The sequence below is a fragment of the Podarcis pityusensis genome (assembly GCF_964106645.2).
Source record: "Podarcis pityusensis genome assembly, chromosome: 14".
Lineage (NCBI taxonomy): Eukaryota > Metazoa > Chordata > Lepidosauria > Squamata > Lacertidae > Podarcis > Podarcis pityusensis.
This window is the reverse complement of record NC_138039.1, coordinates 14,446,614-14,460,375: the sequence shown is the minus strand read 5'-3', so window position 1 is coordinate 14,460,375 and position 13,762 is coordinate 14,446,614. Positions and strand designations below refer to the sequence as shown.

The following is a 13,762-nucleotide window of genomic DNA, read 5'->3' as shown; positions in this document are numbered from 1 at the left end:
GAAATTCATTGGATTTTTTGTTCCCCTTTTCTTCATGTAGAAATTTAATTGCTCTACATACAGCACAATAATCCAACGCACTGTCGGATTACTTATCCTTTTAGAGCCATGTGAAGCATCAAGTTCTCACTACCATGCCCAGTCAATTCTACAGCTTGGGTCACTTCATGCAAGGGCATTTAACTAACCAAGACTCCTGTGTGGTACCCTAAAAACTTAACAAAAGCACCGAAGCATAATAAAATGTATTAGTCTTTAAGGTGGCACACAGATGTCTTTACTGGTTTTGCCAAAACAGACTAAGATGGCTACACCTCCGGAATTTGCCATTTAGCAAATGAATTTTAGGCTGGACTGGAAAAATGGTTGACTATGGGTTTAGCCAAAGCATGAACAACGGAACTGGAAGGACTTGACTTTACCCATTTCTTATGCTAAGCGGAATAATAAACCACTTACTGTTTGCCAGGAGTCCCTTGCAGAACTTATGAAAAGATGGGAGGGAGAACAGTGGTGCATATGTCTCTGATTTTTTCATTAGGACAGCCACTTCCAAAGCCCATGTCATTAGTAGTTTCCTAGAAATACATTACACAACAGTTACTCTAGATAATTACAAATTAACATTTCTAATCCTATTGGGCTTGATCTAGGCTTGTCATGAAAGGAGTTCTGCTCCCGCTGGAGGGGGAGGAGATTTTAACATTTTCTTCCCTCCTCCCCCCCCGGTACCCCCCTATGTTCAATTGCAATGCCGTCCCCCTAGCAGCATGTGAGGAGGCAGAGCTACAAAGGGAAAGAGGAACCTCTCCCTACCCACTTCCGCTGGATCTCAGTCCATTCCATAAATTGAAGGGGTCTGTATGTTTATGGAAGGACAAGTCTGGATCCAACTCTAAGATGACACACAGAACACAAGGTTTGAGTGACCTGGTACATAAAATATCGGACATATCCACTTCACTAGTAATGCAAGAAACTTTTATCTAATTTTATCACTGGAGAACTGAGTAGAATGCATGTTACTTACAAAGGCAGGCTGCAGTTTTAAACACATTTGTATACTGCTGAATCATATACCTCTAAAAGCGGTTTACATAGAATATGAACACATACTAGGGAATGAGCTCCACTGAAAACATCTGGACTTGCTTCTGAGTAAACGAACATAGAGTAAAACTGCCCATGTGGAATGTACTAGACAAAATTGGCTGTTTTAGAGTTGCTTTGGAGTAGTTAGGCATACTGTATAACTTTTTTTTTTTTAAAGAAACTGCTTTCTGGCAAGGCATAACTAATTCCACAAACTGTTATGAGAAACATAAATGCATCACGTTCCCTCATTTTTATGTCTAAATATACTGCTGATGTTTAATTAGTACCAATCATTCTGTCAGAGACACATCTTCTTTGGACAGGGAGAAAGCACTAGTTACCTGGTATCATGCGTAAGGTTATCCTTCTTAAGTAAAAGTCCCAGGAGATTTAGTATTATGGAGAAATGTTTCTTCGTAGCTGTAGTTACAGTGCTAATAACAGCCCCGTCAAACAAGGAAGGAGAGGAAGAGCTGAGGCTGCTAGATATGAAATGGTCGTGCCTGGAGATCAACACAAAGTTAAATGTTTACTATCTGGTGACTACACACAGGGTTAACGTCACATGTTGCTGCAGCTTCATAATGTTAAAAAAACCCAAACCACCCTGCTTCATTGCCTCCTAGAATCGCTTCTCATTCAGGCTTGCCAATCTAGGGTTCTCTTGCAACTAGAAAAAGTTTTTAGTCCCAGTAACCCAAGCCTCTCACTTCTCTTTCTCTCTTAAAGAGACTCACTAGGAACACTCCATACTGCCCATTTTACTCTGTAGCTTTCTGATATATATTTTTAAGCATTTTAAGAAATTACCTCAGCCAAGAGCAGAGGTTTCACTATCACTCATAATAATAATAATAATAATAAATTTTATTTATATCCCGCCCTCCCCAGCCGAAGCCGGGCTCAGGGCGGCTAACAACAATCAAATAATCAAAAAATCAAATAATCACACAATCTAAAAATATTTCATTATAAAAATTAATTAAATCAAATTGATGGCAACCAATTAAGCAAAGTTCTGTGCAGGTTGCCAGAGGAGGGAGTCAGGCTGCGCCCTGATCAAAGGCCTGGCGGAACAACTCTGTCTTGCAGGCCCTGCGGAAAGATGTCAAGTCCCGCAGGGCCCTAGTCTCTTGTGACAGAGCATTCCACCAGATTGGAGCCGCAGCCGAGAAGGCCCTGGCTCTAGTTGAGGCCAGCCTAACCTCTCTGAGGCCTGGGACCTTGAGGATGTTATTATTTGCAGACCGTAGGTTTCTCTGTGGGGCATACCAGGAGAGGCGGTCCCGTAGGTACGAGGGTCCTAGGCCGTATAGGGCTTTAAAAGAAGTACAATACAACAGATATATTCTAACACAGCCACCATTATCTGACTGTGGTTTGTGAGGGGACGCCCATTAAAAAGAATGGAGATTGTACAATAGCACCTACTGTGTTGCACATAGTACACTGATAAGGTATTAACAGTACCTTCCATTGTTCAACTAAAACAACCAAGTGCATTTGGTCCCTGAACTGATATATCGCTATTTTATCGTTTACATTATGGAATGAATGCCTTCACACCTGGTGCAATGTGAATAGAGGGTGTAGAGCACTGCATACTGGACTGCAGGAAAGTGAACTGCTATGTCACCATGCGCAACCATCAAATTCTTGCTCAGCAATGCAAACACCGTTGGAGATAGAGCCCACATCTGGCAAAGCAAGCAATAGTAAAGAACAAAGTATTTATGAAAATTACATTGCTGTCAGTCCTATATTCATTTGGTTTTGTTTTTTTAAAAAGCATGATTATGTCTTCTCACAACTGCTACCTAATCACAAAACTAGAAGTAAACTAACATTTGAGCAATAACGAGAAGTTTTCTTGTAAAGTGTGATGCAAGGACAAAAGGGGATGGGACAGGGGACTGTGGACATTTTCCACAACTGAAATCACCATAAAGTGATCTTAAATAGTTTTATTCAGAAAAGAGCAAAGTGACTTCAGCTAGTGTTTGAACTCTCTCTTCATATGTGGCAGCACTGAGAGGAAAAACAGACAATTGTATGTTCCTCCCCACTGTGTACTTATATACGACCCTGTGTTGAAGCTAATAAAGCAAAGATAATGTCTATTTTAATTAATTACCGTAACTATGGGGAACCTCTGGCCCTCCTGATGATGCTGAAATAAAACTCCCATAATCCCTGACCAGTGGCCATGATTGCTAGGGCTGATGGAAGTTGTAGTTCAGCAGCATCTGGATGGGCTAAGGTTTCCTACAGCAGAGTTAAGTCCTTCTAACCCAGGAAGGACTTCCCCACCCAAGTAAAAATGTGTGGTTGTCCTTCAATGTAGCACAGTGAATGACATGACAATATATATGATGCTATACCAGATTTTAAATTTAAAACAGCCACTAAGATGTAAGCACTTAGAAATATAATTGCCATTCATATTTACACTGTAGAAGATACTCACTCCAATCAATGAGTTTTTTGCATTTCCTATTGTAGTCAGAGCACTAAGGTCGAATATAACAACAAATTTTGCATTCGCTACATCGAAAACATGGTTCTTGAAAGCATCGTGTTGGATTTCAGAACAAGCCTCTGGAAGCTGCAGACTACAAAGAAGACTGTTCAAGGCACATGCCATTTCCCCAAGAATCAACCTGTAGGCTGTTTCCAAAACCGGAATGTTCTTTAAGCTTAGTACTGCTTGATACACTGCATGTGCTGCTGCAACCACCTTGAGAAACAAGAGAAAATCAGAATGTCACGACATTTTGGAGCTGCATATTACACATTTTCTATAGCTTGTCCACTCTTCACAATCCTTAACACAGTTGAAGGTAAGTACTATGGTACAGGTATAAAATAAATCTGGCATTTTAGTCTGTTCTTAAACTTTATTTTACTTGCCTTTAATTTTATGATAGTTGATTGTTTTTACTGTACTGTTCTTTGTGGCATGTTTTCATTTTTATCCATGCCCACTGTATGCTGCTATTGGCATCAGCATGGATGAAGAGTGGTTTAGCAGTGTTTTTTTAAAAATAAAAATAGTAATAAACAAAATATGTTTCTTTAGAACAACCACAATTACTATAATCACAGCTGAAAGTCTTTGTTATTGGAAGTGAATGCCCACACTGCAGTAACAACATGCACTGCCGAAAGGCACAAAGATTTAGAACAACATCCAGGCCCCCTGAAGCAAGTGGAATTAAGTTCATCAATTTCAGTGTGTCTACTCTGTATATGGCTAAAGTTGGATATCACCCTTACGTAAAACCCTTGATAAGCAATCATGGATGGAAATATTTATTTATTCAACTCATAAAATTTATACACAGCCTGATTGTAAAAAATAAATCCTCAAAGTGGTTTACAAAAAAACAACAACAGTGAAATCAAGGGAAAAAATCACAACTATACAGTATTTTAAAGCATACAGAAGTTGAAGTACTAAAACATTATTTATTTCATCAAATTTGTTCATGGTTTATACAGGACTGATTCATAGCCTCATTAATGAGAAGGCTCACCAACTGCCTGTGGACCACAACAAGAGTGTCAATTATGGGTTGTATCCAATTTTACGCAAAAAGGTAGCCAGTCTTTTCGATAACCTCTTCCATGCTGCAACCCATCACCACCCTCACCCCCAAAAGCCTCTCCAGAGAGTCAGGGGAGATCTATCAAAGGATGCAAGCTGTGTGTTATAGAGATGCAGAGGGAGGGGATGAGTAGTGTCGTTCATATCTAGCACAGAAACAACCAAATAAAATCAAGACCAAGCAAAAATATTTTCTATCCTCCTAAAATTAAAAAAGTTGTTTCACCCAAAGCATGCTCCAAGCATATTGTGGCCTTTGTACAAAACTCCTGTAAGAGCCTTGTCAAGTACAACAGCTCAATATGCCAAGCATGCTCTAGAGCTGCTTGTCTGACTTCGTTTCCCATTCGCTTAGCACTTGGTTCCTTAAGTCCACTCCTGTTTCTAGGCACAACAGCCTCCAGAGATGGAGCAACAGCCACAGTTATGCTTGTCAATTCGAGCAGCACTGCAAACCAATTGGGCATGATGCATGAATTGAGCTACTAACCATACAGAACAGCTTACTCACAGTGAGTCAGCTGTAAAATTAAAGGGCATGTACATATGTGCTTTCTTTTAATTTAGAAATTAACATCAAAATGCAAAATCTAAAAGTTTATTGCTTACCTCTTTTTCCTTATGGTAGCGGAGTACAAGCAATTTTGATTCCGGTATAAACAATTTCTCTATAAATGATGATGGAAGCTTTGTATTTATTTGTTCAACAATCTAGACAGAGAAGACGACTTATCATTATACTTTTACTTGTCAAATCTTCACTTTAAGTCAAATACATATTTTAAAAAACATTGATAGCTTGCTGAGATATTTAGCCAATGGCAATTTTAAATTTCTTCTTTCCACTGGCAACTTAGAAAGGTACACAGGGTGTTTATTGTGAAGGTGGTTTCTCTCTCGGGGTGAACAAGGCATCCAAAAGCATATGGCTTAAATCCTTCCTCTACCAAGGAGAAGCAAGGAATCATACTAAGTTTTAGTATCTGTTCTGCCCAGGGTGCCACAACTATGACAGACAAAAGAAATCTGAGGCATACCCGAAGTGCAGCTTATGAGACCAGAAAAATTCAGACAGGAAGGAACAAACAGAATCCAAGAGCCCCATAGGCACCTACCCATCCCCTAAAGAGCCACAGGCAGCTACAAAAGCTTAGTCACATGATTCCTTGCTTATTGGGAGGACCTAAGCCATTCGTTAATGAATGCCGCCTGGGTAGGTAAAGGATATGGAATGATATAATCCCACAATGGCTGCTAGCACCAGAGCCAATATTTAGAACAAGCATCAACATTTTGACAGCTTTTAAAAATACAGACATAGGAAGTGATCCCATAATTTACAATGTACGTAAATCCTTAAAATTAAACCCTTCCTATCCCTTCAAACAACTCTATCAGGTAAATCACCTTTCTCTTCATTTAAAGATGGAGAGGTGGGACTGGAAAAGCAGTGATTTGCTCAAGGCCATAAAATTATTATAGAAACCAAGATCAAGCTAGAGAATGGTCTCCCTGTCCACTCACTCATAATCTTAAATTGTCAAATGAACGAACAAAAACCTATGATTAAAGTGAGATATTATGAGAACTGTATGTACCAGCATCAGTAAGTTCAACACCGAGATGATATAATCAGTACCACAAGTCTGACAATTTTCCAGCTGATCCAATCCATAAGTGATGACCATGTCACAGTGTATAGTCATACTGGGATCCAAACTACCAAGCAGGACACCGACACACTCATTGGCAGCTGTCAATACAGCCTCAGAAAAGAAGACTTGGTTTGCTGCTGTCACACACCTCATTACTCTGTACAAAACCTGAAAACAAAGGGAAAAGAGATACAATTAACTGAAAGATGAGTGCTGCCAAGTTCCTCTGAGGCTAAAACTGCAAAACCATCTGGAGTCATTCCAGCCACATGCTTTCACTAGAAAATACTAATAACCACTACTGTACATCAAAATGGAAAATGATTTTAAAGTCTGGTGGCATAAGTACAGAAAGCACACAGGGCACAATGCAAAAGTTAAGCACAACTGCATCTTCCAGCGGCTTAAACAGAAAAGATCTAAGCACATCCTCATCCCACTGAAATAAACAAGGGTTGAAGATGGTTAATTTTGGCTGGAATGTGTCCCACAGAGGTATTCTGCGTAGGTCCTTTTCTGATGATTGAAACTAAAGTATGGAACAGTGAGTTTTAATCCAGTGACATCTGATGCTCTGGAATTACACACCTGTGGTGCAGGCATGTTCCCAACAGAAAGGTTGGGGAGGGAGCACCCAGTATGTCAACCGATGGGTGACAACGATTAAGGAGAAGAGGCAACAAGCTTATCAGATTCCTGTTCAATTTGGGGCTCACTGCCACAAAGGGTTTTTTGGTATACAACATGAAAGATGGGAACCCTTACATCAGTTACGTATGCTTCAGTAATTGGTGGCCCTCTAATGGGACTGAATCGTTCTCCAATACTCCTCACCACGGTACTGAAAACGCGAAGTAGTGCTGCCAGTTTGGGCAGTGAAACACTAGGAGGAGGAATATCTTCATCTACCGATTCTCCAGAAGCCACGTGGCCAAGGTCCTACATGAAGAAATGTAGTTAGCATATACCCAATGCAAATTCACAACTGCAAGCTTCATGTATTCTAACCCCACAGTGCAAGATACTGTATCTCTATGCTAACATAGGCATATTCCAGAAGGTACAGTTAGTGCAGAATTTGGCAGCTATGATGCTTAGCTGTTAAATCTTAAGACCTTCAAAAATGGCCTTGCTTCTACTATCTTTGGTCGGCTGTCTGATGATTTTTTGGAAGTAGGCCTTCACTATGGTAGCACCAACCCTCTAGAACACCATCTCTTGCAATATAGGAGACACCAAAAATGAGCTTTGAGTGAAAACTGAAGATTCATATGTTCAAACATGTTTCCTCTGACCCTTACAATGCTTTTAAAGTGTGCTAATCTATTTTGCCTATTGTTTATATGCAAGGGAAGACACAATATCCAACAATACCCAATATCCTGCTCCTTTTAAAACACTTATCAAGACCAACATTTTATTACCTCAGCATACGCTTCCATATCCTCTAGAAACTGACCAAGAAGTGTGGTAGAAAATGCAAGGTCAGCTACCCAAAATGGTTCGAGGCTCTGTAACCACCCTGTACAAAGTGCCAAACCAATAAAAACAAAGTTATGATCAAAAGTACACTTGATTTACTCAGAAACAAAGTCAACTAAAAGTGAAGTGTACACACAACAAACAACCAGCTCTAATAAATCCTACACAGTGGTAATTTTATAACATCAGTTACATTTATCAGGAAAATCAAAAACAGAGCAAGATGACTCATTTAGAAGAATGCATAAGCCAGGCATAGTCAACAGAGAACATTTGTGGCCAAATTCTACCTAATGAAAGCCACACCCATACCATAAACTTATAAAGCATATTGCTTTTCCCGAAAGAATCCTGTGAACTATAGTTTGTTGAACATGCTAGTAATTGTAGCTCTTTGATGGATAAACTTAAGGTTCCCAGGATTCCTTGGGCGAAGCCACATGCTTTAAAGCCATGGTGTGGATGCGACTCAATATTGGGAAATTAAATAAAGTATCTTTCATTTCATAATTAGTTAAAAACAACTTTACAGAATTGAATGAGGTTGCCAGGTAACTATATTCTGAAAGAAAGGACATTCTGTAGCAGGGTGTCAGGGACAGGCAGGAGTCTGAGGGGTGGGCAGAGGAGGTGGGGTGGGGGCAGGAAGATGATCCAGGGGAAGGGAGCCAGCAATTTGGGGGGGGGGGGAGCCAGGGCAAGGAAGAAGAGAGAAAGTACGGGCAGTCAGAGACAAGAGGAGAGGAAAGAGTTGCAGGAAGGTGCATAGGTGGAAGTGACAGTCCCAGAGAGAGCTGGGCTGTTAGAATCTCCTCTGTCCCGTCCACCACTGTCTCCATGGACAAGAATAGGCTTACAGCAACAGAAGTAGCTGAAGCTGCTACACCTTAGAAGCTGGTGTAATCAAGTGCTTTGCCAATAAAAAACTAAACTTTCAAACACTGGTCTTCATTGGGGCTGGGTATACTTGGGTCATGGGGCATCTGCAGTAAGGGACACAACATACAACACTGAAGAAATTCAGGGCTATTGGATTAATGAAGGAAGGCTTTATCAGAATCTGGCATTCCATTAAAAGACGAAAGAGTCTACTGAGGGAGCTGCACAATTACTGACATATAGCAACTTTATGGTCTTATGGGGTGGGGTGTATATTACTAAAAAATAGGAAAAGATTGGCCACTACTTCAGAGAGGTCTCCACAAAACTACATCCTCAATGAAATGAACAGCAACAAAAAAGCAAAATAGTTGCAACATGAATATGCCCTATATGTGGAATGTGGGTGGGAGAGAGGGCAGGAAGCTTTCTCGTATGCAACTGGGGGAGGGGGGCAACACTTGCAATATGAAATGCTCCTGTTCAGGGTTCTAGCCACCTATGCCATTTTCCAGGATACTCCATTCCATTACTTCTGCAAACTTTGAATTCCTCTGAGCCTACCTGTATCTCCCTCTTGTATGTGAATGCCACCATTTGGCAATGATCCAAGCTTGTTCATTGTTAACGTATTTGCAAGAACACCTTATTAACTCTGCCCTTGCCCCAAGTTCAGTTATTGGTCCTAGCATAGGTATAAATTAAACCAAATTACAATTTTGATAGAAAGCCAGCTTTAGACCTCTGGGAAAACCAGATCATCTTCCCATGGTATGATGCCACTAATTTATTTTATTTTATTTTTCAACAAGTTGATTCTGATAAAAATGTTCAACTTTAGGAAAGCCAGACATTCCTTTTAACACTGGGGCTGCCAATGTGGTGCCCCTGAGGAGCTCTCCTAGCGCACACAAAAACATGCTCACCACACAACCGTTGCACCCTTCATCAAGAAGTGGGGAGAGTAGTTACCTTTCCTGCTTTGAAAAGCATACAGAGCTGAAGGAGGAAGTTGAAGGAGTGATGCCTTCAATAGCAACTAAAAATGAAAAGAGGAGCGCTATTCTCCCCTACTTCCTCTTTCAGTTTTATGAGTTTTTCAAGGTTCTGATCATGCCCTGAGCAGTTGTACAGGAAGCAGAGTGAAAGAGAGGGCAGAAGACGAGTGGCTCCAGTAAAGCAGATTCTCTTGAAGTTACACAATTTTTTCACGGGTTCCCCACCACAGATCACTTCCATTAACTAAACTTTTTTTTAAAAAAACCAGTTCTGGTGCTTTCCACCACTGCCATGGAACAAAAACATGTATCCTCATTATTATTAATTTTTTTACCAATAAATCCCTTCAAAACCTGCACTAAATCATTGGTCACATTGTGGCTCTGTTGTCACCCTAAGTAAAAATCATGAAGATCCATGAGGATCTTTGCCTCAGATCAATGTTTGTTGTGCAGGCAAGAACCGGATTTATGATTTTTACTGTAAGGTCTGTCACAGTTAAGTTGTAATTTGATGGTGATTTTGTGGGGACACAAAGGAAGGGGTCCATTTTAATTCTACTCTGATATTTACCCATACCTCTTATAAAAGCAAAGAGAGTGTGTGGGTGGGTGGGGTGGGGTGGGGAGGAAGGGAAGGAGACTGACCGGGGCGTAGAGAAGGGCACGGAGAGAAGAAACCAAAGACATTGATACTAACAGCACTTTCTCAAAATTCTGACAAGCCCAGAGATTCATGTTTTAACCGAATCCCTGTGACTAATACTATTTCCTCATTCCACTATAAGCAAAGTGAAGTATACACTAGTAGTAACACTTCACCTTCCAGAAGGAAGCCAAGAACATCTATTAAGGTCATCACATGAAATTTTATTTTTTAAGACTTACCAGACACTTGCTGTGTCAGAGAAGGTTTCTGAGTGTGATCAATATGCCACCCAACTAATATGTCAACAGTGTCCTTGGAAAGCAATACAGAAAAATTAATCCACCTGTAGCACATGTGTCAATACCGATCTAAAACCAAGAAAGAGAAGCAAAGGTGCTCACCCTAAAGTTAGTGCTGAAAATGTGAGGGTAACATCGGGACACAAGGAGGATGCACTTGACACATTTACACAGCAATTCTGGTGTATCCACGTTCTCAAGGATAGACTGCAGGCTAGTCATGACGAGCTTTAAGAAAAAAAAGTGTGCACCCAAAAAACCCATATTGAACAAAAACTATTCAGGCTATGTATTTAAAAAAACAACCACACTGTTTACAGAAGTGTATCAATAACTACTATTTAAATAAATAATCTATCTTGTTAACAACATGTAGAAATGCCTGCTGATGAAGTAGTAGAACTGCTTTCGAGTAGCACTGCTTTGGTTCTCAATCTATGTTGGACACATGCTTTACAGGGGTGGAGAGAGGGGTCTGGATGGACTGGCAAGAGGGATACTGGTTCTAATGAACCTCAGTCCAACTGAGAGAAAACAAAGGGTTGCTCCTACTATTAGATTTTTCCACTCATTTTATATAACCCACTTGCCCCTTCATCTTACCCCAATTCTAAATTTCAGTCTCCACCACTGAATAATTCCTGCCCATCATGTCAGTTTTTCTACCATCATTTCCAGACACTAATCAACTCTAGTAATTTTAATTCATGGTTAAACAGAAATGTGGACATCACACGCCTTTAAGGAGATGCTCTGAGATCAGAAAGTAGTCTCAATAGGTTTGGAGCATTCCACAATTGGTTTAAAATTCTGTTGGCAGCTTCTAGCAGTGAAAAGGTATGATACTGAGCTAGGAGACCAATCAGTTATAGCAGACTACTACAGCACATTTATTTATTTAACAAGATTCATAAGCTGCTTTATCATCAAAACCTGGAAGCAATTTACATTAAATATATATAAAAAATAAAATCAACAGTTTTAAAAATAAACATTATAAAATGCACATTAAAATATGCATCAAATCTACATTTCAACACTTATGGATTTCAGGTACACAAAGTTCTGAAACTGTTTATTATGCCCAATATCTAAAATGAAGTTTCAATGTGCTAATATGCTAGCCTGCTTAAATTTCAGCTTCTTCATTTCAGAAAATGATTCAGTATCTGAAAAGCCAAAATGCCCCAATTTAACTTTTATCCTTACTTGCATTACAGATGAAAATGCTTTCTTCTCTCCCACAGTCTCCAGTGCTTTGTAAGTTGCACACAAATAAAGAAGTTTAACTTCATCTTTAGTGGATGAGCTAAATTTACTAAAAATCCATTTAAAGATCTTCTCCGCTTCATAGCTCAGAGAAGCACAAAGAAGTCCAAGACAGCAAGCTCCCTCCTGTCTGAGTTCTTGAAGCAATTTGCTACTGCATTTATGAAAAAAGAAAAAGTAGTGGTAAGGATTTTCAGTCATGAAAAGTAGACATTTAGCAAATGATGACAATAAAGACTTGAATAAATGGCTATGATCTGGTTAGCACTTTCCATTAATGTGGAAACACATGGTTTGCTGTCAATTCCTTCCACTTCCCTTCTCTTTCCATCCAACTCACAGGTGGTAACCTAAAGATTAAGCATGTTGAAGGCATTTGCAAAAGGGGTGAAATGTCTCCTCTTCCCTTCTGTCCTGTGCTTTCCCCTCCATCTACAAGCACAAAGACTCTCTCACACGGAAATCAAAACGTCATTCATACAGATGAACATTCACATAACCCAAATATTTCTGTTCACACAAATCTACTTATTCATGGATACCTGCCAGCATATTGGTAGCATATTGCCTGGGGTTGTGGGGTACCAACATACAAGCAGGAACGTGAGAACGTGCAGGAGCATGGAAAGCTCTTTTCTATGGACTCTATACACTGAAGTGCTGTGTTTGGTTCAATGTGAGACACAAGGAGGAAGGTAGGAAGGACTCTTCCCTTTACCTTCTGTCTCTTCCCTATCTCAGCAGCTCAGAATTTCTTGCCACAGTTGCCATTCTAAATCAGCCCAGGAACTACTATGGCTAGTAGCAGCAGTTACTGAGATTCTGAATGCTCCATAAGATTTCACTGGTCTCCATCAGACTCAGCTCTGTGACTCACACTTCTTAGCTCACTCTGAACCCAACCCACAATAACTGGGGGTCAAGAATGGATAGCATACTCCTCAAAGCAGTCACTGAGGTTTGACCGTAGAGGAAACATGCAATGAAGTACACTTCCTAGAATTCAAGCCAATCTCCAAAGCAAATCAGAGGTGCCATACATCTGCCTCGATACCGGGGCAATACCAAATCCAAATCAATTCCTCTTAATTGCTTCAGGAGTGCTAAGCTTGCATCAATCCTGAACGAATTGATGACATCTGTCTTGGCCTAGCAACAGGTTCACAACATGGTATGCTCCCACTGATGTCAAACTAAGAATTCAGTTATTGATTTCCAAAAGTAATCATGAGACATTTGGGCTAGGCTGGTCAGAAGCAAGAAGGGTGCTGCTTGTTTCCCTTTTATATGAACCGTGCTTTGTCCCTCCTGCAGCAGCTTCCAGGTTGAAGGTGTTACCTGGCTTGCTGGCCACAAATACACTAACTTCAGGAATGCATCAGCCCAACTTACCTTTCATTAAGTACATCATGTATGGCAGTCAAGATATTATCCAGTTGTTTAACAAGCACCTGCAATAGCCAACATATACACCTTTTAAAATAATTGCTATTGTAATATAAATTCAGATTGTTCTGTCATTTGAAAGATAAAAACCACTGCTTGCCATCCTATTTTTTGTCCCCCCAAAAAAGTGCTACTATATATCATTCCTGGTTGTTCATAGCACTGATGTGACTGCTTTACTGGAAGTTGAGTGCAATAGTGCTTAATTTATGAAGAATACATTAGATACACTAAAAACATCCTTCATGATATCCATGAAGACTTTGATGAAAAATGTGCAGCACAAGCAGTCATTGTTTCACTTATAGGTCGCTTTTAACACCTTCTGTTAATATTAGCAACTGGATGCAACCATGTCCCATTTTTCTTAAGTTTCAGTGCAA

At 40.0% G+C, this 13,762-nt stretch overlaps 1 protein-coding gene across 1 annotated transcript in view; it reads right to left on the bottom strand.

The window, feature by feature from the left end:
- Positions 1-13,762, bottom strand: part of SMG1 (SMG1 nonsense mediated mRNA decay associated PI3K related kinase) — a 70,890-nt gene that overhangs the window by 42,455 nt on the left and 14,673 nt on the right. Inside the window, exons 5-16 of the mRNA XM_080981777.1 lie at positions 13,326-13,384; positions 11,874-12,087; positions 10,767-10,892; positions 10,605-10,677; positions 7,782-7,879; positions 7,123-7,296; positions 6,301-6,525; positions 5,312-5,413; positions 3,563-3,832; positions 2,662-2,792; positions 1,437-1,598; positions 460-578 (exon numbers count right to left, since the gene is read on the bottom strand). Of these exons, the coding sequence (XP_080837903.1) occupies positions 460-578; positions 1,437-1,598; positions 2,662-2,792; positions 3,563-3,832; positions 5,312-5,413; positions 6,301-6,525; positions 7,123-7,296; positions 7,782-7,879; positions 10,605-10,677; positions 10,767-10,892; positions 11,874-12,087; positions 13,326-13,384 (1,753 nt within the window). The remainder of the gene's footprint in view (positions 1-459; positions 579-1,436; positions 1,599-2,661; positions 2,793-3,562; positions 3,833-5,311; positions 5,414-6,300; positions 6,526-7,122; positions 7,297-7,781; positions 7,880-10,604; positions 10,678-10,766; positions 10,893-11,873; positions 12,088-13,325; positions 13,385-13,762) is intronic.